This window comes from Nyctereutes procyonoides, unplaced genomic scaffold (genome assembly GCF_905146905.1).
Source record: "Nyctereutes procyonoides isolate TBG_1078 unplaced genomic scaffold, NYPRO_anot_genome, whole genome shotgun sequence".
In the NCBI taxonomy this organism is placed as follows: Eukaryota; Metazoa; Chordata; class Mammalia; order Carnivora; family Canidae; genus Nyctereutes; species Nyctereutes procyonoides.
The window spans coordinates 32,971,016-32,994,026 of record NW_026575049.1 but is presented as its reverse complement, the minus strand read 5'-3'; the positions used below and the strand labels follow the sequence as shown (position 1 = coordinate 32,994,026).

The window sequence follows — 23,011 nt, the reverse complement described above, 5'->3', positions numbered from 1 at the left end:
ACAGACAAGGCCCCTCTCCTCATGGAGCTTCTAGTCTAGAGGGGCATGGGCATTAAGTAAATCACATTCATGAGTGTGAGTGTAAGATGACAAATTGTGGTGGCATCACAAAGAACTTCAGTTCAGTAGGGAATCTGACTTAGTTTGGGATTAGGAGACAGCTTCTCAGTATTGAGATATAAGGAATGAGTGGGTTCTAAGGGAAGAATAAAGTTTTAGGCGCAGAAAGAGCACGTGCAAAGGCTCTGTGGTACTAGGAATCATGGTCCCCTGGGAAAAATGAAAGAAAAATATTGTGGCTGTAGCAGAGAGAACAGAGGCAACGGGTAGGGGTTGCTTCTCATGAGGTCAGAGGCACATGCTTGACATGAGGACAGAGACACATGCTTTGTAAAAATTTTGACTTTCAGCCTAAAGAGCACAGGAGGCCACTCAAGTGTTCTAAGAGTAGGGCATGGAAGAACTGAGTGTGTGACTTATGCATCTTATCTCTGCAGGAGCAATGCAGTCCTACACATGGTCTCTGACCTATACAGTGACAACGGCGGCAGGGTCCCCAGCTGAGAACTCCCAACAGCTGCCCTGTATGAGAAGTACTCATGTGCCTTCTTCCTCCGTGACACACAGGATACCAGTTTATCCGCACAGAGAGGAGCACGGGTAGGTAACTTCCTGCGATGCCGCCGGACTCTTAAATTTGGCTTCATTTAGCAGTTGTTTTCCCCAAGGGCAGGAAGTATCTGTCCTTCATGGGGCTTGCATAGCGTGCTCAGGAGGCAGCCCCACCTTTAACTGTGTCTCGTGGAGCCCGTTTCCCAGATGAGGAAATCGAGATAACGGCTCAAGTTCAGTCCTGCAGGGTCACACAGCCGGTAGACACAGGGCCCAGACTGACCACCTGTCTTGACACCAGAGCCTGTTCTTCTCTCTCTTCGCTGTAGAGCCTCAGCAGAAGGCCCCCTCCTGACAGTTCCCCCAGGCGGTAGAGCCTCACAGAGGCGGGGGGGGCTTCTGTGATTGGATTAGAGGAGGACTTAGAGGGTTGAGGCCCCCTGGACGGCAGCAGCTGTTAATGGGGTACCAGGACCCCCTGTGCGTTCCAATGGTGCTATGTGCCCGAAGAAACAAAATATTGATTTTGTCCTATCTTTCCCCAAATCTCTGTAGTGCCGTTGCTGTGATGAATGAATTACAAATCCATTAAAAAGTGTTACCTGAATCATAGCTTCTTGCCATCAGGCAGTGTCTTAATCAAAAGACACTAATCTTATCATGTCTCACATCCAGTCGTTTGGAAACCACTTATGATGCTAAAAAGGGCCCTTCTTCTCAGGAAGGCAAGACTCTGCCAGGCAGGTCCTGGGAGGCGGTGCCAGCAGAGCCATGTGGGAGATGCAGAGGACGCCCCCTTAAGTGCCCCCACATGGTGCCCAGCATAGCGCTGCCCGGGGGCCAGCCCCACGTTCTGTCCGCAGGCTCAGGTCCCTGACCAGTGGGAGGGCAGCCTTTCTTTGCTCAGGGGACCTCTCCGAGCATCTTTCCACACATTTAGAATAGACTTTGAGAATTGCTTCAGGAAGCCTTTTGATTCCAGAACAATGGCAGAACAGACACCCACGTGGTCTTACATCAGTGTTTTTGCTGTAAAGATGTTATTAGAACAACAGTGAACAGACCTGTATTTCCCAGGACCTTCTATTTTAAAGAGTGTCTTCACCGGTCTGACCCCCAGAATAACCAGGGCCAGCGTTTTTACAGATGTGATGAACAGGCTGCGAGGACCCCAGGGTCCCCCAGCTAGAAAGGGGTGGAGCCAGGCTCAGCACTGGGATCTCTGACACCGGGTTGACGGCCCACAGTGTTTCCCCACTGGAGACAGCTCCCAACTATACACAACATCCTGCCCCCTACGGGCAAGCAGAAGCCTGAACGATACAAAACATAAATCCCAAAGTAGTTTCTTCTTTCTTTCCTATTTGACTATAGGCTACACTGTGGGGCTTTTCAACAGGACAGGAGGAGAGGTTTCCATCACTAATTAATGTTTTGCTCAGGGCCGGCTCCCATTCCCTGAGCGTGCTCTGGGTGCTAAGGGAGGTGTGCTGAGGAGAGAAGGAGTCAGCCCAGGAGTCTGAACTCACCACAATAGGGTGGGAATGGTAAGAACCAAAAAAAGGAGGAGAAAAAATGGAAAAGAAGAAAAAAGAACGAAAGGGGGGAAAGATGAGGTTGATTTTTAAAGGTGTCACAGTGATTCGCTGTGCCGGCCCTGGCACAATGTTCAGCACGCCCACTGCGTTGCAGGTACACGGGAAGCTATAACTACGGGAGCTACGGCGGCCAGCACCCGCCCCCCATGCAGAGCCAGTACCCGGCCCTCCCCCATGACACAGCCATCTCTGGGCCGCTGCACTACTCCCCTTACCACAGGAGCTCTGCACAGGTGAGTTGTGGCCCTGCGTGCTCACCCAGGCCTCAGGATGCTTGGTGGTAGGTCAAGTCAATTTAAGACAGTTAAGTACTTTCTGTATACCGTGTGTGTCTGTCAGCAAAGAGAGGATGGTGCTTTCCTCAGGGTCACTTCTCACCCTTCAGTGGCCGCCCACTGAGGCAGGTGCTCGGCCAGTGTTCATGCTCCACTCCATCTCACACACATGGGTGCACACCGGTTGTCTTTGGTCCTGCCCTCTCCGACCTCTCTAATCCCAGAATCCAGTCAGCCATGATGTCTGCTGCCCTTTCTCAGGCAGCCACCCCCACACGGGATCTTTGGTCTCCCATCCTCCGGGGGCCAGCCCTCATGGAGTCCTGTCAGGATGGTTACCTGGGTATCATTCTAACTGGTCTCTGGGTCTCACGTCTGTTCCTTTCCAGTCTGGTACATACACACAACCTCACCTGAAGAATCCTCCTGAAATGGACCCTTTATCAGATTATTCTCAAACCACACATTTCCTTTGGCTCTTCCCTTGTCTAACAGACCAAGTCAACCCTCTGTGGCCTGTGGCGAATGAACTTGTGGTTGCACCTAGAATGCCAGTGTCAGGCCCTCTGCTTGTCTCAGATACTTCCTGTGGCTCTGGCCTCAAAGGCAGTTGGTCACCAGTTCTATTCAATTCTACATCCTCAACGTCTCTGTACCCCCACTGTCCTTGCCTCAGCTCAGGTCTAAGCTAGACGGTGACAAAAATCCTTCCCATCAGTCTCTGTGTCACTGAACTTGCCCCTCTCTGGTCCATCCTCTACACGGTAGCTGGAGGAGCCTTTTGGAAAAAATCCGACTGGCCATTAACACTCTCCTTTTCATGTCATCGTGTTCAAAGTCAAGTTCAATTCCTTGGCATGTCTCTTTTGACTTGCTACCATCTGGCTTCTGCCTGCCTCTGTGGCCCACCAGCCCCCCACCCCACCCCATTTGCTCCAGCCATGTCCACCCCCAGGCAGCTCCCAGATACTCTCTTCCCAGGCTGGGACTTTCTTTCCTCCCAGCCTCCTGCTTGTTCAGGACCAGCACCTCACTGTCTCTGTGGCACCTCCTGACACCTACCCTTCCTTCCTCCAGCACCTTATGAGGTACCACTGTTCTAGAATCACATGGCGCCTCTGTCAGGAACCCTCCGCACACCCCAGTATCATCACTGACTTCTCTGACTCCTACAGGAGACCCCAGAGCTCCCCGAAGACAAAAAATTAAATCTAGTATCCCTGAGTCACAGGCCATGGCACCTATGAAAAGCAACATCTACCTTTTGCTGAACACTTGTCATATGCCAGACACTGTGCTGAGCAATTTACACATCGTCAGGGTAATCTTTGCAGAAAAGAAGTGAGAGGAGCCTGCCTGAGGATTTGAACCCAGGCAGTGTGACCCCATGTGTCCAAGCTCCTACACGTGGCCCTCTGCCACCTCTCCTACCTCGGCAGTCACTAAAAGTTTCTGGACCCTATGAGACAGGAAATGAGGCAACACCCACAACAGGAGTGCAGAGGACCCTCCACTGCGGGTGGGGCTGGGAGCCCGGGAGGCAAGGTGGGACCGCTGCTTGAGGGGGGCTCCCAGGATAGGCTGGAAGGGGCCCAGTACAGGCAGAGAGCTCTGCTGCAAAGCGCTTGTGGGAATCTAGAACAGAGATGGCAGGATTGAGGAGGGTGGAGGCTGTGGTTGCATCAGCTGCCAGCCCACGGACCGGCCCCCGAGGGGAGGCTCTGAGGAGAGCGTATCCATAATACACCGGCGCACGGGGCAAACAGGCCTCTGTTTTGATTTCCATCCTCAGTACCAAGGGGAGCCCAGGTGCAGTCCCCAAACAAGGTAAGAAGTTGATTCCACTAAACCATCACCCGGGGCACTCATTATAGGCCTCCAACTGCGTCATGCAGACAAGCCAGCTCCTTAGGTATTGCTTCCCTCAGGAGCAGAGTCTGTGCTGCTCAGAAAATGACTGTGATCCGCAAAATGACTCAGAGCTGCTGTCAGAGCCTGGGCTGCACTTAACAGCAGTCTAAGCAGCTCATGCATTCGCTCACTCGCTCACTCGCTCACTCACTCACCCAGTCCCTCCTCACATGATCATGGGACGCCTGTGGCATGGCAGGCCTGCTCCAGCCCCTCATCACACGGTGGAGAAGGGGACAGAAGTGTGCCTGCTCCAGTAGGAAAGTCACTAAAGCAGCAATGGTGGATCAGAGGCTACAGTCCCCAGCCACGGCACCCATCACTGTGTTCCCTCTTTCTTCCCCTCCCTCGTTTCTGGGATGATATTTTTAAAGCCATTGCCATAAAAAGAAACCAGGGTCTCATAAAGGCCACTGTGGTGATCAAAGATAGGTCTGCAGCCTCCGCTCAGGAAGCCACAGAAGCCCCCGAATGGAGCACTATCATTTCATAGCAGCTTCTTATTCGAAGGGCCAAGGACTAATTGAAAGCCCATGGGAGTCTTTTGAATCCCTACGATTCAAGAGGTGATAGGATCAGTCAGCCTGTTCGGCAGGCACCGTGCCCTGTGACCCTCTGACAACCTCTGACCCCCACCACACACTCCCGTTCTGTGCTTGGAGGGTGATGCCTTCGCCTCCATCTGTGAAGTGGGGTGAGAAGTTAATTATATCACCTCTCTACCCCAGCAGATGGGGGTGATCGGTGCTTCTGGAGAAGGTAGAGTCTGAACACAAAGAATTCTTTCTTTTGTTTGTCATTAACATTTATGGATCAAGCCCTGTTTGGGGCACTTTGCAAATACATGACTCACTTAATTCTCATGGCAACCTGGGGAAGGAAGGCATTTTCTCCAGTTTCTAATGATGAGGAGACCACCTCATAAGGTAATTTGCACATCTTATGCATCTAGTAAGGTAGCAAAGCAGACTCAGATGTAAATGCCCCAGCTCTGAACCCAGAGCCTAGGCCATTTGGAGGGTAGGTGAAAATTCAAGAAGTTACTGTAACTGTTCTCTGTCAGTGTCAAGTGACAGAAGAATCACATGCCTAGACTCACTCTTTCTTTGCTCTCACAGTACATGGGTTCAACAGTGAGCATAGAGGGGGGAAACCCACTGCAGGGCTGATTAGTTTTAGCTTCCCAGAGCAGAGCTCAAGCTGTTCCAATCCTGAGCACTTAATATCGCACTTCATTATATCAGGCTCAGTGGGGACAAGATAATTCTGAATTGGAGAGAAACCACAATTCTAGAATATGGTTAAGGAATGCATTTGGTCATCAGCACAAGAGTAACTGAATATAAATAACTTCTGCAAATAAATGCCCATCTTACAGACTGATACAGCCTATCCGTGAAGTGCAGCCATCACCTGCATCCCAGCATTTATATGCTCAAAATAATGTGAACTGATTTGGTTTTTGCAATAGGGTGTGTGTGTGTGCTCTGATCTCTCCTGGTTATTTACATGACATATGCCTACTACCTCTTGGGTAATAAAGGTAAACCTCCAGTCCTGCTTGAATTCTCATAATTTCTGAATTAGTGAGTCCAGATGAAGGAGGTTTCATTCATACTGTAAGGTTGGAATTACTTCAGAAAAACACTTCTTGCATCTATGCTACACTTGTTCACATCAAACTAAGTGAACAAGAGGTAGTCTTAGCTGCCTCTTCCCCCATACCTCATTCTTATGCCTGACCAAATAGGGGAAAGAAGCCAGACCAAATGCATGGCTACAAAATATTTCTGGGCCTCATTCAACACATGTTTGGGGAACTTTTACCCGTGAGCGGCCATGAAGGTGCACCGGGCCCCTGAGCTCAAAAGCCATTTGATCAACTAGAAGCTGTATGGCTAGACATTCACTTAGAATAGACTAGAAAGCTGTTCTTTATGCCTCATCTGTATGGCAAAGGTCCAGCCTGGCCAGCCAGTCACATGACTACAGAATCTCTAGTGGCCCAGCCCAGCCCAGCCCAGCGCCAATTTTCTTAGGGTGTTAGATTTTGGGATAGCAACCTGAGCCAAAATCAAAACCATAGTGGCGTAAGCCCTGTGAGTGTAGGGCCAGGCTTCCAGGGTTCAAATCTCAGCTCTGTCTCTAATTAGCTCTGTGCCTTATCTGAAAAATGGGGAGAATTATAGTACATATTTCTTAGGTCTGTGAGGGTTTAGTGAGTTGATAAAGTTTAGAACAGGGCCTGGCTCATGGGTAACACTATTTGTGTATATTACCTTTTGTAACACCACAAATATTATATTTTGCACAATTAAAGAATATGTTTCTCTTGCTATACTAGCTTTAGAGAGACAGGGATACCTGGTCTTTTTTTCCTGACCATTATATCCCCAGGACCCAGAATAGATGTGGCTTTTAGTGGGTACTCACTTAAATACTTGTCAATGAAATGAATGAATGAATGAATGAATGGCTCCTCAGTCTGATACTAAGTTGCTCTGTGACTTCAAGCAGATCGTTTCCCCTCTCTTGACCTCAATTCTCTCATCTGTGAAATGAGAGGTAGGACCAGATGGTTAGTCACTCAGGCTCTTCCTATCATTATTGCACCATGATCTTATGATGTGAAGAATATTAATAATAGCTAACACATTTTGAAAACTTACTATGTGGGAGTTCTAAGTGTTTCATGTGTATTAACTTACTTAATCCAGACCCTAAAAGCTCAGCGGATGTGGATTGTCAGGCAAAGATTTTAGGGGAGCTACATCCTCTTCCAGAAGAGGGTACGAAGAAGCCTGCCTGGGGGCAGGCCCACTGGCAGGACTTTGGTGCAGTGTGAGAGCCGCCTTTCATAGGAAAACAGTTTGTGCTCCTGACTGGGCCACCTCTCACCCCTTGCTCTGGGAGTAGCCCACTTGGTGAGGGTCAGGGATAAAGGGCTCATTCTTCCCTCTGCATGTGCAGGAGAGTCAGCCGTGGGATGGGGAGTTGTTTCTCAAAATAGAACTTCCTAATATGATTCCAAAGAGGCCTGTAGTCAATCACAGCTGAGATGGCCATCTGACAGAAACTTGACTCCTGATGCATGTGCACACGCATGCGTATGTGCCCATGAGCACCCCTCACACACCTCTCTCAAAGGGCAGGGACTGGTGACCTCTCTCCAGTTTAACATCAGTAGCCACAGCGTGTGACTTAAACCAGCAGATGGCAACTTCCTGTTATGGGCCCTCAACAAAAAGTGCCTTTATTCTGGGCAGAACTCTCTGGACCCCAGGGTTTGTGCCCAGCATGCTTCAGGACCCCGCATGAAACCGGATGTAAAGTGTGAAAGGTGAGGCGGGTGCCACAGGCCGGCCTCAGCCGCTCCCACCAGACTAAATAGAAGCCTCATTGGTGGCGTTAATCACCAGGCCGAGGCAGCGGGCACTTCAGCCTCTCATCTTTCAATGGTCTCTTCACCACGGGGAAAACGAGTCACTGACTCATTTGCAATTAGCTGACCTAACGGGACAGATTTTTCCATGCTAGATTCTGTGGTAACAGGATTTTATTGTCCCATTAGAGATATTTTGAGCAAGTCTCATTTCCAGGCAATTACGCTTTTGAGTCTGTGACACAACCCCTGGGCACAGCTGCATCTAGGGTCCTTGATTAGGCACAAAAGCCACACTCTCTTGGGTTCTATGGGAAAGAGGCTCCAAGTCCATACTGTGTGACATTTTACCTACTCGGGCCAAGCCAAGGGAGGTTCTGTCAGAAGCAGCAAGACGAGGCCTGGTCAGAGCTGCCAGGCCCCGTGGTGTGCCGGGGAGGAGAGAGCTCTAAGCCAGAGAGACGAAGACCTTCAAGTGTAATGGGGTGTGTTCCAAAAGCAGTATGTCTTCCTTTTTCGTGTGATTCAGCTGTGACAGGTTAGGCCTAGTTTGTGCCACAGTGATGTGAAGGGAAAGAGCTACCCCAGCACTGGGTTTTTGTGCCAGCCGGCAGGGGGACTGTGTGGGCACGATGCTTTACCTCAAGGGGCCTAGTGTTCTCAGGTGCATCCACGGGATTGGATTATATGATCCCTAAGCTTCTTTCTAGTGGTAACACCCTGGTGGTATTCGGTCACTGGATAGTTGCTGAGGTGCCAGGCGTCGTTCCAGATGTGGAATGGTAGTGAGCATGACAAAGCCCTGCCAGGAGCTTAAGAATAGAAGTCAGGGGAAACAGCTAACAAGTGAGATGGTAAGCGCCTGACCTGAGACAGAGGTTGGTGCATTTAGCTTCTTGAGATGGAATGCCCAGAAAAGTCTCTGAGGAGGTGACATTTGAGCTGAGATCTGAGGAATAACAAAAAAAAAAAAAAAAAAAAGGCAGCCATGCAAGGAGCTTGGGGGATAGGGGTGGGAAACCAGTGTTTCAGGCAGAGGGAACAGGTAGGACAAAATTCCCTGAGAGGGGAACCAGCTTGGCATGCCACAGGATGGAGAGGAGGCCCCTGTGCCAGGGAGAGCACCATGGGGGTGAGGTGACACACGTGCAGGGAGCTTAATCGAGGGAATATCAGGAGGGGGAAGCAAACTTTAGGAAAATAAAGACCGTTTTATAATAGTATTTCTTAACATTACGTGTTTGATACCTGGGGTCTTGTTCTCTTGGGCAGGGCCAGGTCTGTTGTGCTCTCAGGCCTGAGGCTCCACTGAGGCTGCCGTACAAGCAGCGTCCTGTAGGCTCCCTTCACGGGGACATGGATGTACTCCAGCGATTCTCGATTCTCGATTCTTGTCTGATTTGAGGCTATGACAGCCTCGCTGCACTGTCCACGGTCTCCTTGGTAACAGCCTGAGCCGCCTGCCCCCCCTTCCCAGGCACCGCCCACACTTCTCCCCCTTTCCTACCTGCGCTTTGGCTGTGAAGTGGCTGCGGGCTCTATGTTAGGCACGCGGTCCTGTGTCAGAGAAACCCTCACTACCCGAAGCTGGGGCTCTCCCGACCTCAATCACTGTCTCCCTCGGCATGCTTGGGGCCTAACAGCCTTTCCCTGCTTCCCTCGGGCTCCTGCTCACAGAAGCAGCATAGTTCCCTTTGGCCCCCTCGACTCCAGGGAGCAGCCACTGTTGTCAGAATCCCTTCTCGCGGCTGTCTAGGCTTCAGCCTGTCTGTCTCTCTCCCAGGAGGCAGCCTCCCACCTAATCCCTCGGGGCTCCATTCTCCAACTGTCAGGGAAGACAGATGGGGAGCAGAAGACTCGAGACATACTCTTTCTCCCCTACTCGCTGCCCTTGCCATCCTTGTGGACTGGCTCCCGTCCTTGTCGGGGTGGACCTTACAGAGCCCAGCAAGGAAGTCTGCGTGTGTGGGGCCGGCCTGCAGACTAGGAGCCCTCCATGGGAGCCCAGCTCCCCGCACCTTCCTCCTCTCCGACTGTACTCCGAGGGGCTTATTTGCATGGCTGTCTTGGAAACAGAGAAGAATGTAGAAGAAGCAGCACTTCAGAGGCACTTCTCTTATTCCTAATTCTTTCTAGAACTCTTTCCCTCTTCTGTCCTACACAAAAGCACCCCTCCTGTCCCCTCTCAATTGGCTTATCTCAACTGTTTCCTCCACATTCACACCAAGCCTAACAATTCACCATTTCCTACTTGTGCATCTTTCAGGACTTCAGTGAATGTGAATCAAAAAGAGAGATGTTCTCTAAATGATAGGCACTAATAATAACTTTTGAAGCTGTTGGCTTGCTTCCTCTTCAAAAGCCTGCTCTCAGGCTGCAGTTCATAATTGAATTCAACTGTAAAATGCTATTTTTAATAATGTCACTGTGTTGTACTTGGGAGTATTGTTCTCTTGCGTTGATGGACTGAGATCTATCCCATCTCCAGAACTTACGGTAAAATTCAAAACCATACATCCATACATCCATATCTGTTTGAACAAGCTGCTACTTACACACATACATAACTCTCACACCACCGTATTCACAGTGGGGCTATTCCCTCTTTTGGATTTGACTTGCCCAAATATTCCAGATTTAGAGCACAAAATCAGTATTAGCACTTGAGTGAACACCAGTTCAACCGTGGATATGAAATCCTTTGCATTTCTCCTGTTGGTTACTTCCTAGGCCAAGGTTCAATCTTTTGGAAGTTCACAGATTCCTATCAACTTTCATTAAGAGCATCTTAAGAAATTAACTTATTCTGTGAACATGACCAGTACTGTGTATATGCAACTTGCAAGCTAAGTTTAACTTTGTGGAATTTCTTTCCCCTCAACAAGTACCCTTTCAATAGCCCTACTTCCCGGATGGAACCCTGTTTGATGAGCAGTACTCCCAGACTGCATCCTACCCCCGTCACCCCCCGATGGCCAGAGGTGCCCACAGCCAACACGTGCTACACCAGCCCGTCTGTGCATTCCACAAGGTATGGAAATTCTAGTGACATGTACACCCCCCTGACCACGCGCAGGAATTCTGAGTACGAGCACATGCAACACTTTCCTGGCTTTGCTTACATCAACGGAGAGGCCTCCACAGGATGGGCTAAATGACTGCTATCGCAGGAATCCATATTTAATATTAATAATAATTATTAATAATAATAAACCCAACAACCCACCCCCAGAAGACGTTATCTCTATACATCATAACTCATGGACTATTCCTAGGTGTCCATTTTCCTAATGAATGTGAGTCTGGGATTCAGTGTGGGATGGATATACTTTAGTTCAGAAACAGGACTCACTAAAAGTCAGTGAGATCGGGCTCCCGTAGCCAAGCCAGACTTGACTGATTCTATAGAGCACTATTTTGGGCAGGCCAATCTGTGCCTTTTCCCTCCGTTCCATGACTTTGCTTTGTGTTGGCAAACACTCCCTGTAAGCTACTTATTTTCCTGTTGACAAAAGCTCATTAGTCTTGATGGATACTAGAGACAGAGTCTGGTTTGTGTTCTTGGATGGGCACATAATTTACCAAGAGCATTCACCTTGCCATCTGTCTGTCATCTTACCATCCGATGAACCACCCTCAGGTATGTTCTACGTATCCCTTCTTCCTGGCGCCACCACTGCTTCCTGGAGCATCAGGGCTAAATGCTGGTGGCCGGAAAACTCTAGATTCCCTGCTATTACACTCATGTCTTTCACAGTACCTGCATTGTCTTGGAATGTAAGCACTGTCTAGAGGGAAGGAAGAGGCCTGTTCTGTATGCCTTAAGTTGACTGAGGTTTGTAGGGGACCGGTTCTTCTACATATAAGTATTTGTCCTAAGTTTGCACAATGGGTAGTGTCAGCAAAAGGCAGGAGAGGGGTTTTTTAAATTCTGTGAGAATGTGGATTTATGGTATTGAGTATCACACTCAGCTCTGCTGTATTATTAACTCTCTGAAACCAGATGGACCAAACGTTAACTTACCTAGCACCAAGTGTGAAAATGACTTTCATGGTTCCTTCATAAGACCATAATAATTTCCGACACTTTGATAGAAAAAAAATTCAAAGCTGTGCCTTTGAGCCTATACTATACTGTGTATGTGTGGAAATAAAAAATGTATTGTACTTTTGGAAAATTTTTTTCGTAGGCATTTTTCTGTCAGATTTGTAGCATTTTGTGAGGTTCGTTAGAGATTAACATAGGTTTTCTTTCTGTATTATAAAATGCACCAAGCAATTATGGTGGACCTATTACCCTATGGGTAAGAAATAAATGGAAATATGACATCGGATGTTTTAGCAGTTGTTCTGTAAATAAAATCTTTGATCACACCACTCAGTGTGATAATCATGTCTACAGCTAAAATGGAAATAGTTTTATCTGTACAGTTGTGCAAGATATGAATGGTTTCACACTCAAATAAAAAGTATTGAAATGACCTCTTTCTTCATTTTCATTTTGCATTTGACCTGTGTGTGTGGGGGAGAGAGAGACAAAGACAGAGATAAATAGCATTCTGAATACTTAGGTTATATGGAAGTAGGCAAAACAAAATTATCAGCTTGTGTTTATACACTTCCCCCATCATCTTGTCATAAAACAATCATTAAAATTTGGATATGCCACACATCCAGTCCTCAAATGATTTAATACCGATGGCCTAACTGAGGTCTGTAGGGGACCAATTCCACATATAAGGATTTGTCTTATGTTTGCACGATGGCTGGCGTCAGCAAAGGGCAGGAACCTTTCAGCTCTTGCAGGAAATATTATTCGTCAATACCAGTATCATTAAGGGGTCCCCTGGTACTTAGTTCATTATGCTTTAATGATCACTGGGTGTAAAGATATTTCAAGTGCAGTGCTTTAAATACTAATAAACTTCTGGGCTAGAACAGTAACATTCCTGAATACTTAAGGATCAACAAATTCATCTCCAACGCTGCATTTTGATTCTAGGGCTGAGGAGTGAGGCTATAGAGGCAAAATGACTATTTTGTCCAAACGTTAAAGAGTAGGATCTATGAGAAATTCAGAGCCAGAGTTCCAGAAATGGCAGCAGTGACTATTTTAACTAAAAGGCAAGAGAATTTGACAACTCAATTTGCATGTTGAAAGATTTATTTTTAAAGCTGAGCTCTTCCTTGCTATTACATAACATATTTATACCTAAAAATGATTTTAGGATTAAAATGATATATTTTACATAGCATCCCCTTAAAAATATTTCACTATGTTGTTCAACAAAAAGAAAGTCGATGTTGGATTTCACTGCCTGAAGGTAAATCGGTTTGCTTGGCCATGACGTATTAGTTGGCCCTGTCCGCAGAAAGGGGGTGGTGGTGGTGGTGGTCAGATTTAGTCATCGTGTAACAGCAACCTGAGGACAAGCAGACCTGTTGCCCTCTTACAGTTCAAAGGTAGTGCTCCATAAAGGAAAGGATGTAGTCAGTCTGACGCCGGACTTACCGAGCACGAAAAAATGAAGCCATTGCCAAATTTTCTAGCCAGGGAGCAGCAGCACATAAATGAACCACACTCATGTGCAAGTAACCAGCCACAAAGTCACTCAGGGCACAGATCTTTAGGCAGAAATCATAATAGTCAATAGGGGCCCGAATCCCAGAGTAGAGTGGTCATCCCAATGAGAGAAGGTGTGCCTCCCCTTCGCGGCAGAGCAGAGGGCTAGAGTTCAGCGCTGGAGGAAGAGGGCAGCTTTCCACGAGGGCAGGGGTCACTGGGTGCGTGCTCCAGAACACAAGGTGCCCATGTTTTGGGAGCGGAGGGTATGGCCCATGTTCCCAATTGTTTTAAACCTTCCATTTCAGAACTGAGCAGGATCTGATTTGGAAAAGACAACAGCTGCTGTGAGCTCGTGACTCAAATGCACCTTCTCTGCCTCTGATGGTTTCTCGCCAGTCACCAGAATGGGAATGGGCAAGGTTGGCAGCTGGGAGTAGGGCCAGTCACTTGTCAGAGGAAGAACAGAGGAGTCTTGGCAATAAAGGGACACTCCCCTCCTTAGGACTCTTTCTGAAAAGGCCTCTGCCAGCTTGAAACTGGCTGAAGTCAGGAACAGCAGCCAGGGCGGCTCACCCACGTCGCAGGCCTGTGGTGTCCTCGGCATCCAGCCTGCTGCGTGCCTTTGTCAGGCCTCTAGTGTGCCCCAGGTCCGGGAAGAGAGGGAATCTGGGGCCCCTCTGCGACTGCAACCCATTCTGAGACCAATCAAAATTGTGTGCCACTGAGTAAGCTCCACAACCCAAATGGACCGAGGGACCGAAATCGTGAAAAGAGAACTGAGAGGGAATCTTGGCCTCACCTCCTTGAGGCCTTGGAGGAGTCCCCTCCTCACCGCGGGCCTCAGACAGGCACGTTCGAGGATGGTGACAGCTCAGATCACGGCCTGTGTGCTGATGGACCAGGGCCGGCAGGTCGGGGCAGGGAGGGTGCCGGCTTACAGGGCAGGGGCCCGGCAGCGGGATGGTGCTTCAGAGGGGGAACCACAAGGGGGAGGCCGGCTCCGCCAGCTGGTACCCACATGGCCGGGGTTTGCGCCCACACACTGTCCCCCAAGCGAGACGCACCCCCTTCCTCACCGCCCCCCCACCTCCCCCCCCAGCTAGTGGGCTTCTGCTCTGTTCTCTGCCTCCAGCTCTGTCCTTCACATTTGCTTTCACGTGATGTCAGTCAAAATGTCTGAAGTGAATCTGGTGGTGACGGAAAGAGCAAAATCAAAATGGGCTGTTGGTCCCAACAGCTTGTACCCCTGAAAGGCAGAATCACAAGATTAAAAAAAACAACAACAACATTAAATGCTGGGAAGGGGATTGTATAAACAACTCCCTTTATTACAGGGAAAAGAAAGATGGGGGGGAACGACTGATGTAGGTCTCCTGAAACAGAGTCAGACTTGGTCAAGAGCCTCAAGTATGCAAATCATCATCACTGGAAGCTTAAGAGGAAACGATGGACATCCTCACGGGCTTCAAAGTCAGGTGGCACTGACATTAAGTCTTGGTCTCACCAAAGATGTCACAGGAAGGGCATTCCTGCCCTAAGGACTAGACTTCCATGGTTCTCAACTCTGGCTGCCCAGTAGAGTAATCCCATCAACTTTAAATTGTAAATAATTGGCCAGGAATGTGCCCCCCTCCCCCCAATATCAGCAGCTTTCAAGCAAACAGGCAACTCTAACATGCAGCCAAAGTTGAGAAACAACCCCTTCTACTTTGAAGCTCTAAGATCCAGGGACGGCTCTTCCCTGAGTGTGCACCCCAAGTTCTTTGGGTCAGGGTTCTGGTCCAGCCAAGGTGGAGAGGAATGCCACTCCCCATAACCTCTGCTGTCCGGTTTCCCTGCAGCTGACAAAGCTTTCCCTAAGGGCCCTGTTTTGTTTGCCCTTCAGCCCAGCCCAGCTCCCTACCACTCTGCCGCCTGCCCTCCTAACCTGGACCTTCTCTGCTTCAGTTCGTTGGCAGCCTCCCAAGCTGAGCCAGCTTGGACACGGCCCCTGTGGTTTCCTCTTCTTCCAAGGAGGTCAGAACCTTTTGTGCTTCGTCAGCCTCCTCCCTGAAGCTCTTCCCCCATCCCTCCCCCTGCACATCACCTACCCCCCCCAGGCTTCTTCACCCCCATATTTTGCTGCTGCCAGTGTAGGTGAGACGGAAGATGTGGGCCCCAAGAGTTGAGAAAGGAGCTGTTGCTAGGAAAGGAGTGTGGGTGAAGAGAGGTGGTGGGCGGGAGAAATAGGGCTCCCCAGCCGGATTCCTCCCTTTGCCATCAAAAATGCCTCAAGAGCTAAAACCAGTTGTTTGAGAACTCTGACGAGAAATAATGAGGTCTGACCATGACAGCAGGGGTGAGAGAATCAGCCCCAGGAACAGCTGCAGTGCTGCCACTTGGTATTTATAATAGTCTCCTGAGAGGAGGGAAGAGCCGTGGAGAGTTGAGAAGAGTGAATTCTCCGGGAACTGCCAGACTGTGCTCCCACCAGGGCTGGCATCCAACATGTCCTGGCCCGCGCTACCCCTCGCAGACCCAAGGGCGAGAACCAAACGCAGTCAAGGCCGAGTGCCAGTCTGAATGCAGAGCCTGCAACAAGCTCACCTCCCCTCGCTCTCAGCGATAGGTGGCACATTTCTGGAATGGGCCTGCCTTCATTTATGGAGGTTCCCATTTCTTGGATTCTGCTCTGTGCCGGGCACATCATCAGATGCCCCATCTCCATTTCTCACAACTTCCTTTGCAACATCAGTGGCATAATCCTTGCGCTGAGCCCTGCCCCAAGTCACACACAGTGGAACGGCAGGGTTGGGGCTTGAAGACAGAACTGCCCTACTCCACAGTCCATGCTCTTCCTACAACAGCGCTCGGCCTTCTTCCTCCTTCCTCCTTTTGTCTCCACTCCGCCCCACCCCCACGCCTCTCTCCTAAGCGCCTTTGGCCGTTGCAGTTTTTAAATCAACCTTGACCATGGTAATAGAACCTACTGGGGTTGAAAAGAGTTTCAGAAGTTCTGGGAAATTCTTGTGCGCGCTAAACGAAGGCAGTTTCTAAGCTGGGCACCAGATCTTTCCCCCACACCCGAGGTGGCATTCCACTCCCTGTAAGTTAACAGCATACTAGCTTTCCCTCTGTCATTTCCCAGGGAACATACAAACCAGTACATTATCAAGGACCAAGATTTGGTCATTCTATACAAAAACAGGAACAAAGGAAAATCAGTAATAATGTAAAAAAAAAAAAATACCAGGTCACAGGAGGATTTTTATTACCAGGTTGAAAAAAGACTCTGCAGGGGAGGTGCAATGAGCCAAGTATTCACTCGAATGAAGTCATTTGAAGGGGGGGAGACGGGTGGGGGCGGGGGGGGGGGCTGGCTACCTCTTGCTGTTCGGGTCACTACCCTTTGACAGCGGTGGCCTCTGACCTCAACAACCCTACAATTCTGTTCTGACTGACCCTGAAACCCATGAAATTCAGATGTAGGCACTGCCCAAAAGTTGAGATAAAGCTGACTAATATGGGAAAAGCTCCCGGTATGTGCCCCCAGCTGAAAGGAGCTGGCAGTTCTTTGGCGGTAGATGCAATTTATTCTGTCCTCCTCCTTTCAGGGAAATGCTAATCCTTCATAGGCAACAGGAGGGGAAGACTAAAATGTGTTGATGATGAATGACAATAATCCTTTGTACACTCCTGCCTCCTCCTAGGGTTGAACCTTAAGAGTTTAATCAAATGTTGGTAAGTAAATTAATGCTTTACTGCATAAAGAGTTAAAAAGGAAGTAGTGGGAAGAAGGGCTGTGAGAATGTTTCTGACGTGTGACACTCTCAAACACTTAATTGCAAAGACACTGATATGAGGTGTGTGTGTGTTTAAACTCCTTATTTACACATCTAGTCAGTATCCCCACACTGTCCTATGTTAAAGCATGTCAGTGTTAAAGTCATTAACCTCAAGGTTTAAAGACCAAAGCAGTGTGCTGGAATTACTTTTGTGGTTACACATGAGCAACACCAAAATTCCTGTGCTCGTGCATCTATTGTGCATCTATAGGAATAACGTGACCTTTATCTTCGAATCTTTGCGTCATTGCGAGGGAGGTTGCATTTTTCATTTCAGTTCAGCTAACATTTCAGTGGCTACTCCACGCCAGGTCTGTTGTGCTGGCCACTTGGACAGCCATCTCTTTGGACCCTTCTGACATCCTCCAAAGGAAGTATTATGATGCTCATTACAGTTGAGAAAATCAATGTTCAAAGAGGGCGAGTGACTTGTCCCTGAACGACCAGGGACAGAGTTAAAAATTCAAACTAGTCTCTTGGCTTTCAAGTTTACAAGAAATTGGTTGCCAGAAGGCTTTTAAAGACAATTTGACAGATGATGGGCCTCTGTGAGATGTACACAGAGTCAGGACTCAAACCCAGGTTTCCCAATCCCCAGTTCTGGGGCCTTTTGCCATATTACAGCATTGCCACCCAAAGCGCTGGGTTTTCCCCGAGAGGTGTTTTGGATGGGATTCCCAGCCAGTGAGATGCAAATAGGTCTGACCCACATTCCAGCTCTTGGATAAATAAAAACTCCTAAAGGGCAGAGCCCATTTTGTGTGCTTAATTTGAGAGTCCCACTGTGGACAGTCAATATTAAACAACGATGGGTACGTTTGCCAAGGACTAGCAGCATGGGTTCAATTTTAGCAATTAAAATACTGTGAATATGACTGAGGAACCTAATGAAGGTGCCGAAAGGCTGGATCAAGTAATTATAGGCTTTTAGGAGTTTAAAAAAACAAAACAAAACTTCGAAGTCATCTGGTCCAACTCTAATTTTATAAATGAGATCCTGAGAAGTTAAAATAATGTGCATAAGGATCGGACACCAGCTGGCACAGAACTTCTCCTGTCTCCCGGTGCTATTTACCTTTATGTCATATGGCATAGGAAGAGAATGTTTTCAGGAATGTAACATGCCATAAACTGAAGTTGGATTGGCTGGTTATGGAGTCATCATTGATTATGAAATGTCTCTCAGATTTAACTTTTACTTATCCCACTGACCAACTGACCTCTACTAGATCTCCACTGATGGCTTTCAAGTTTAACCAAGTTGGTATTTCTCAGTAAGTGTCTCGTTGATTTTGGTCTCCTAAACTTCTCTCATGTCCTTCCTCCCACCCCACGACCCCTCCCCAATCTGCCAAGACTTTGAGCTCTCTTCACTATTCTCTATGATTCACCTTCTCTGAGAAGCCTCCTCTGCTTCCTTGTCTTCCCATCAATGTTTATCTTGCTTTGATTTGCCCAGTACTTATGTTCAATTCTTTCCTTCCTATCAGAAAAGATTCATTTATTGTCTGGCTGTTTCTTAGATCCCCAAAGGACAAGATAAGTTGTTTCTACTTTTTTTTTTTTAAGATTTTATTTATTTATTCATGAGAGACACACAGAGAGGCAGAAACACAGGCAGAGGGAAAAGCAGGCTCCCTGTGGGGAGGCTGATGTGGGACTCCAGTCCCAGGACCCTGGATCACACCCTGAGCCGAAGGCAGCCACTCAACCACTGAGCTACCCAGGCGTCCCTGTCCCTCTACTCACTTTTATTTTTTATGGTGCCTGAGATAATGCTATGTTCCACTAAACACCAAATATTTGTTAAAGGAACAAACCATGTTAATTAACTGCTACCAAAGAGAGATTTGTTGGTAGAGAATGAACTAAAAATCACCTTCATCTGTTAAATTATTCTGAATTCTCAAAGACTAACAAGTCACATGCACATGAGTTTGATAGTCTGTCAAAAAACTACTTCAGTGGTTTTACTTTATCAAAATATTGGTCCAGTGGTTCTTAACCCTGGCTGCTCACTCAAATTAACTTGGAAGCATTTACAGCTATCAATACCTCACCACAGATCAACTGAATCAAAATCTTTGCAGGTATGCCCAAGCAATGATGTGCATATACCACATTGGTATTTGATTTGCACATACTGATTTATACAACCCCACCCTTATTAATACATTTTTCTAAAGAATAAGCATGATCTAACATGGTTTTGTTCTTAGAATCACAGAATTCTAGAACTGAAAGGGAACTAAGATATTATTTGAACTAACCCCTTATTTTACAGCTAAAGACTCTGTGACTTAAGAGAGATTGAAAGAGTAGCCTGACACAGCGGCAAGTGACTATTGAGTGACAGGTCATATCCTGAATTCGTGGAATTCTCAGAACTCCAGTCCTAGAGCTATAGCAAGTACATCAAACTTTTCAGTTTTTAAATTTCCACTTTCTTCTATAGAAAATGTGTAAAAATTAGTGTGTAAGATTCGGATTTTAAAAGCTGTTAGTACCAGGTACTCCTTAAAGACCAGTCTGACACATTCCGTCTAGCCCATTGTCATGGCAGAGGAAATGCCACAGCAGGACATATCAAAGTCCAAAAGAAATAACTAGTATTATTTGCAGGTTTTTTTCATTGGCCCTGATCCATAACATTTTACGCTATCAGAGCCCAGAGCACTTCTAGCCCTTAACTATACCACTTATTAGCAGACTTATTGCTTGTGAGCAAGCTAATCAACACCCTGAACTTCCCTTTTCTCTGTAAAAAAGATCTCTATAAAAAGGAAGATAATGCCTGTCCTCTTGACCTTGCATTTTTCAGCTATTAGAAAGATTAAATCAGATGTTCTACGTGGAGATAGGTGAAAATAGTAAAGCATTGTGTATATATATGTATAGAATTACATTACAATCTTTCAGAGCAATGATTTGTGAATAATTATGTGTTGCTTTGATTACCTGGGCTCTAAATCCTAATTCCTGGGTACCGTGCCACCCAAGAATCAACAGGAACTGGAGTTAGTGCTAGACTAGAAGCTCTAGTCACTGAAAGGATCACATAACTAAATATTCAGGGAGGTAAAGTGACGTAGCAACCAGGGTTTAGCTAGTCTAGGCTTTAGTCCCAGAGTCTGCTTCTAACTATTGATTTTGGACAAGCTACTTAATTTTTCTGGGACCAGAGTCTCGTCAGTGGTCAAAGGATGACTTGAATTAGAGTCAAAGATCCTTTTGATTTATAAAATCAGAATATTAGTGCTTAATTAAAATCACTAAAGTGCAATTTCCCAAGTTGTTAATTGATGTGGTTTCATGTTTTGTTTTTTTTTTTTTTAATATATCTCTTTTTAGAAGTACAGGGTTGGAGCCTAAAAACATAAGCCTATTTCTGGTAAACAGACATTTTGACCACATTTGTTAAGACCCTACTTAAAAGAAACATCTCAACTCAGATACTTTATGTTTGTTAGTATCCTGTCCTGGTGCCCTTGCTCCAAAAATAAACACGTTTGCCCAAAAGGCATGTGATACACTACTGGACACAGAGTAGGCACCCAAATACTGTTACCTTACAGCTCTCCATCTGAGTCCTAGCTCTTGTTACTTAGCTCATCTGGGACTGTTTTCTTATCTATAAATGGGAACAGTACCTTCCTCGATGATCCACTCAGATAGTTCATAAAATATTAAAATATTTTGTAAACTGTTAAAAACAATTGCAAGATATTACTATTACCTAAGGAATGTAGTTTATTATACTGTGACCTCTCTAAGAAGTCTACTTTTTTAAAAGAGATAGATTAAAATCTTTCGGCAGGGCAGGCCTGGTGGCGCAGCCGTTTAGCCTGGGGTGTGATCCTGGGGCCCCTGGATCCAGTCCCACGTCGGGCTCCCTGCACGGAGCCTGCTTCTCCCTCTGCCTGTGTCTCTGCCTCTCTCTCTCAATCTGTGTGTCTCTCATGCATAAATAAATAAAATCTTTAAAAAAATAATAAAATAAAATCTTTCTGCATTAGTTATGGACACAGCACCTGCTCCAGGGCCTGGCTCAACCGACACAACACGCTCAGAAAGTGTCTGCGCATGGAAAGTATACCCCACAGAAAGACCCAAACTCCATAGATTCCATAATTCTTTTTTTTTATCTCCAGACTCCTAGAGCTAGCACAGAATCTCTCACACACACACACACACACACACACACACAGAAGAAATACAACAGTTGGGAGATGAGTGAATTTCTGTCCCCTCTAGTTCCTCTTCAGCTCAAGAGGTAGACATGGGCAGAAGAGGCATCCGGGACGCGCTTTGGTAAAGGCTGCTTGGCATGGAACTGGCAATTACTTGGAAAATTCACCCACTAACGCTTAGCTTGGGAGAGCAAAGAGTGCAGACTCGGAGTTCACCCTCAGTCTCCAAACTGCCGAATCTTGGCCACTTAATCTGTTTCCCCGTTTGAAACGAGGATAAAATGAGAACAGGGTTAAGCAGCAGGGTGTTAGCTCGCTGGGAGGGGCTTCTCGGGCTCACTGCGCGACCAGGGCGCGGCACAGCCCAGGCTCCCCGGCGCTCGCCGGCCGACTCGGTGGGCCACCGCCCGAGGCGGCGGCACGGGCGACGCACGGAGCACACGCGAGCCCTCCACGCCCGCCTCCCGCCCGCGCCACCCTCACCGCTGGGGCGGCAGCCCACCCCGGCCGGCGGCGGGCGGGCGGGCGGGCGGGGCGGCGGGCGCGGGCGGCGGCGGGCGGGCGCGGGGCGGCGGGCGGGGGCGGGCGGGCGCGGGGCGGCAGCTGCCTCTGGGCAAAAAGACCCGGACTTCAATCGAATTCCCCGTTTACCAGCCCTGTGACTTAGGACAAACTGCGCAACCTATCCGGGCTCCTCGGGTTCCACAAAAAATCTCCGTGTCGGGAGAATCCGGTAAGCTGCACGGCGACCACCTGCCGCGGAGTCGTGGCAGCGACTACTGCTAAGGCAGAAAAAAAAAAAAAAAAAACAAAACATTTATCCAGATAATTGCCTGCAATTTCCCACATTACTGCAGCTGAATACATAACACGACCGCAAACAAGGGGAGGAAGGAAAGAATTTCAAAGAGACCGAAACCGCTAAATGAGAAAAAGAGGGAATTAAAACAGTGCCCGGCAGTTCCCACCAAGGGTGCCAGTTTCCGCGACTGTCAACCTGCCTGACCAGCCAGGGGAGAGCAGGACCGTCAGCTCCGACCGGAGCACAAAGGAGGCAGGGCCGCCGCTTACACCCTCCCCCTAACGGTCTCCTGGCCGCTGGCCTTCGGCGGCCGCGGGACTCCCGTTTCCGGCCCTAGCTGGACCACAGCTCCCGGCATGCCTTTGGCGGGAAGTCTTTCCCGCTGGATGACTACTAATCCCGGCATGCCATTCGGCACTCCAGTGAATTAGATGGGAGAGAGGCAGGACCCCCGCGAACGCAGGGAATTGTAGTCCACGTAGCTGCCGGCTCTTAGAGGGGCGGGAAGAGCCGGGTCGCTCCCGTCAGCTGAGGAGAATGATTCATAGAGGAGGGTCAGGAGAGAACAGTTGTGTGTGCAAGAGCCCACTTAAAAGGCTGGACTCTTCTTCGAGGGAGGGAGAGGCAGGAGAGTAAGCGAGGCCTCGGGCCTGACCCCGCCTCAGGCCGCTCGTCCGGCCTCTCCCGAGTCCTGGGCCTTGTCGGGGGCGGCCGCGAGGCGCCGGTTGCTGGGGGACCGTGACGTCGCGGGGTGAAAGTTGAGGGGCGGTGACGTCGGCCCTGCCCGGGCGGAGGCTGGCGGGTTGGAGGCAGGAGGGAGGGAGGGAAGGAGGGAAGGAAGGAAGCTGGGA

The 23,011-nt window shown here is 48.3% G+C and overlaps 1 protein-coding gene across 2 annotated transcripts in view; it reads left to right on the top strand.

The window, feature by feature from the left end:
* Positions 1-12,135, top strand: part of RFX4 (regulatory factor X4) — a 143,835-nt gene extending 131,700 nt beyond the window's left edge. For both annotated transcript variants that reach the window (XM_055328706.1, XM_055328707.1), the window contains 3 exons: positions 498-660; positions 2,305-2,443; positions 10,664-12,135. In XM_055328706.1, the coding sequence (XP_055184681.1) occupies positions 498-660; positions 2,305-2,443; positions 10,664-10,936 (575 nt within the window). In that variant the 3' untranslated portion in view covers positions 10,937-12,135. The remainder of the gene's footprint in view (positions 1-497; positions 661-2,304; positions 2,444-10,663) is intronic.
* Positions 12,136-23,011: the final 10,876 nt, after the last annotated feature.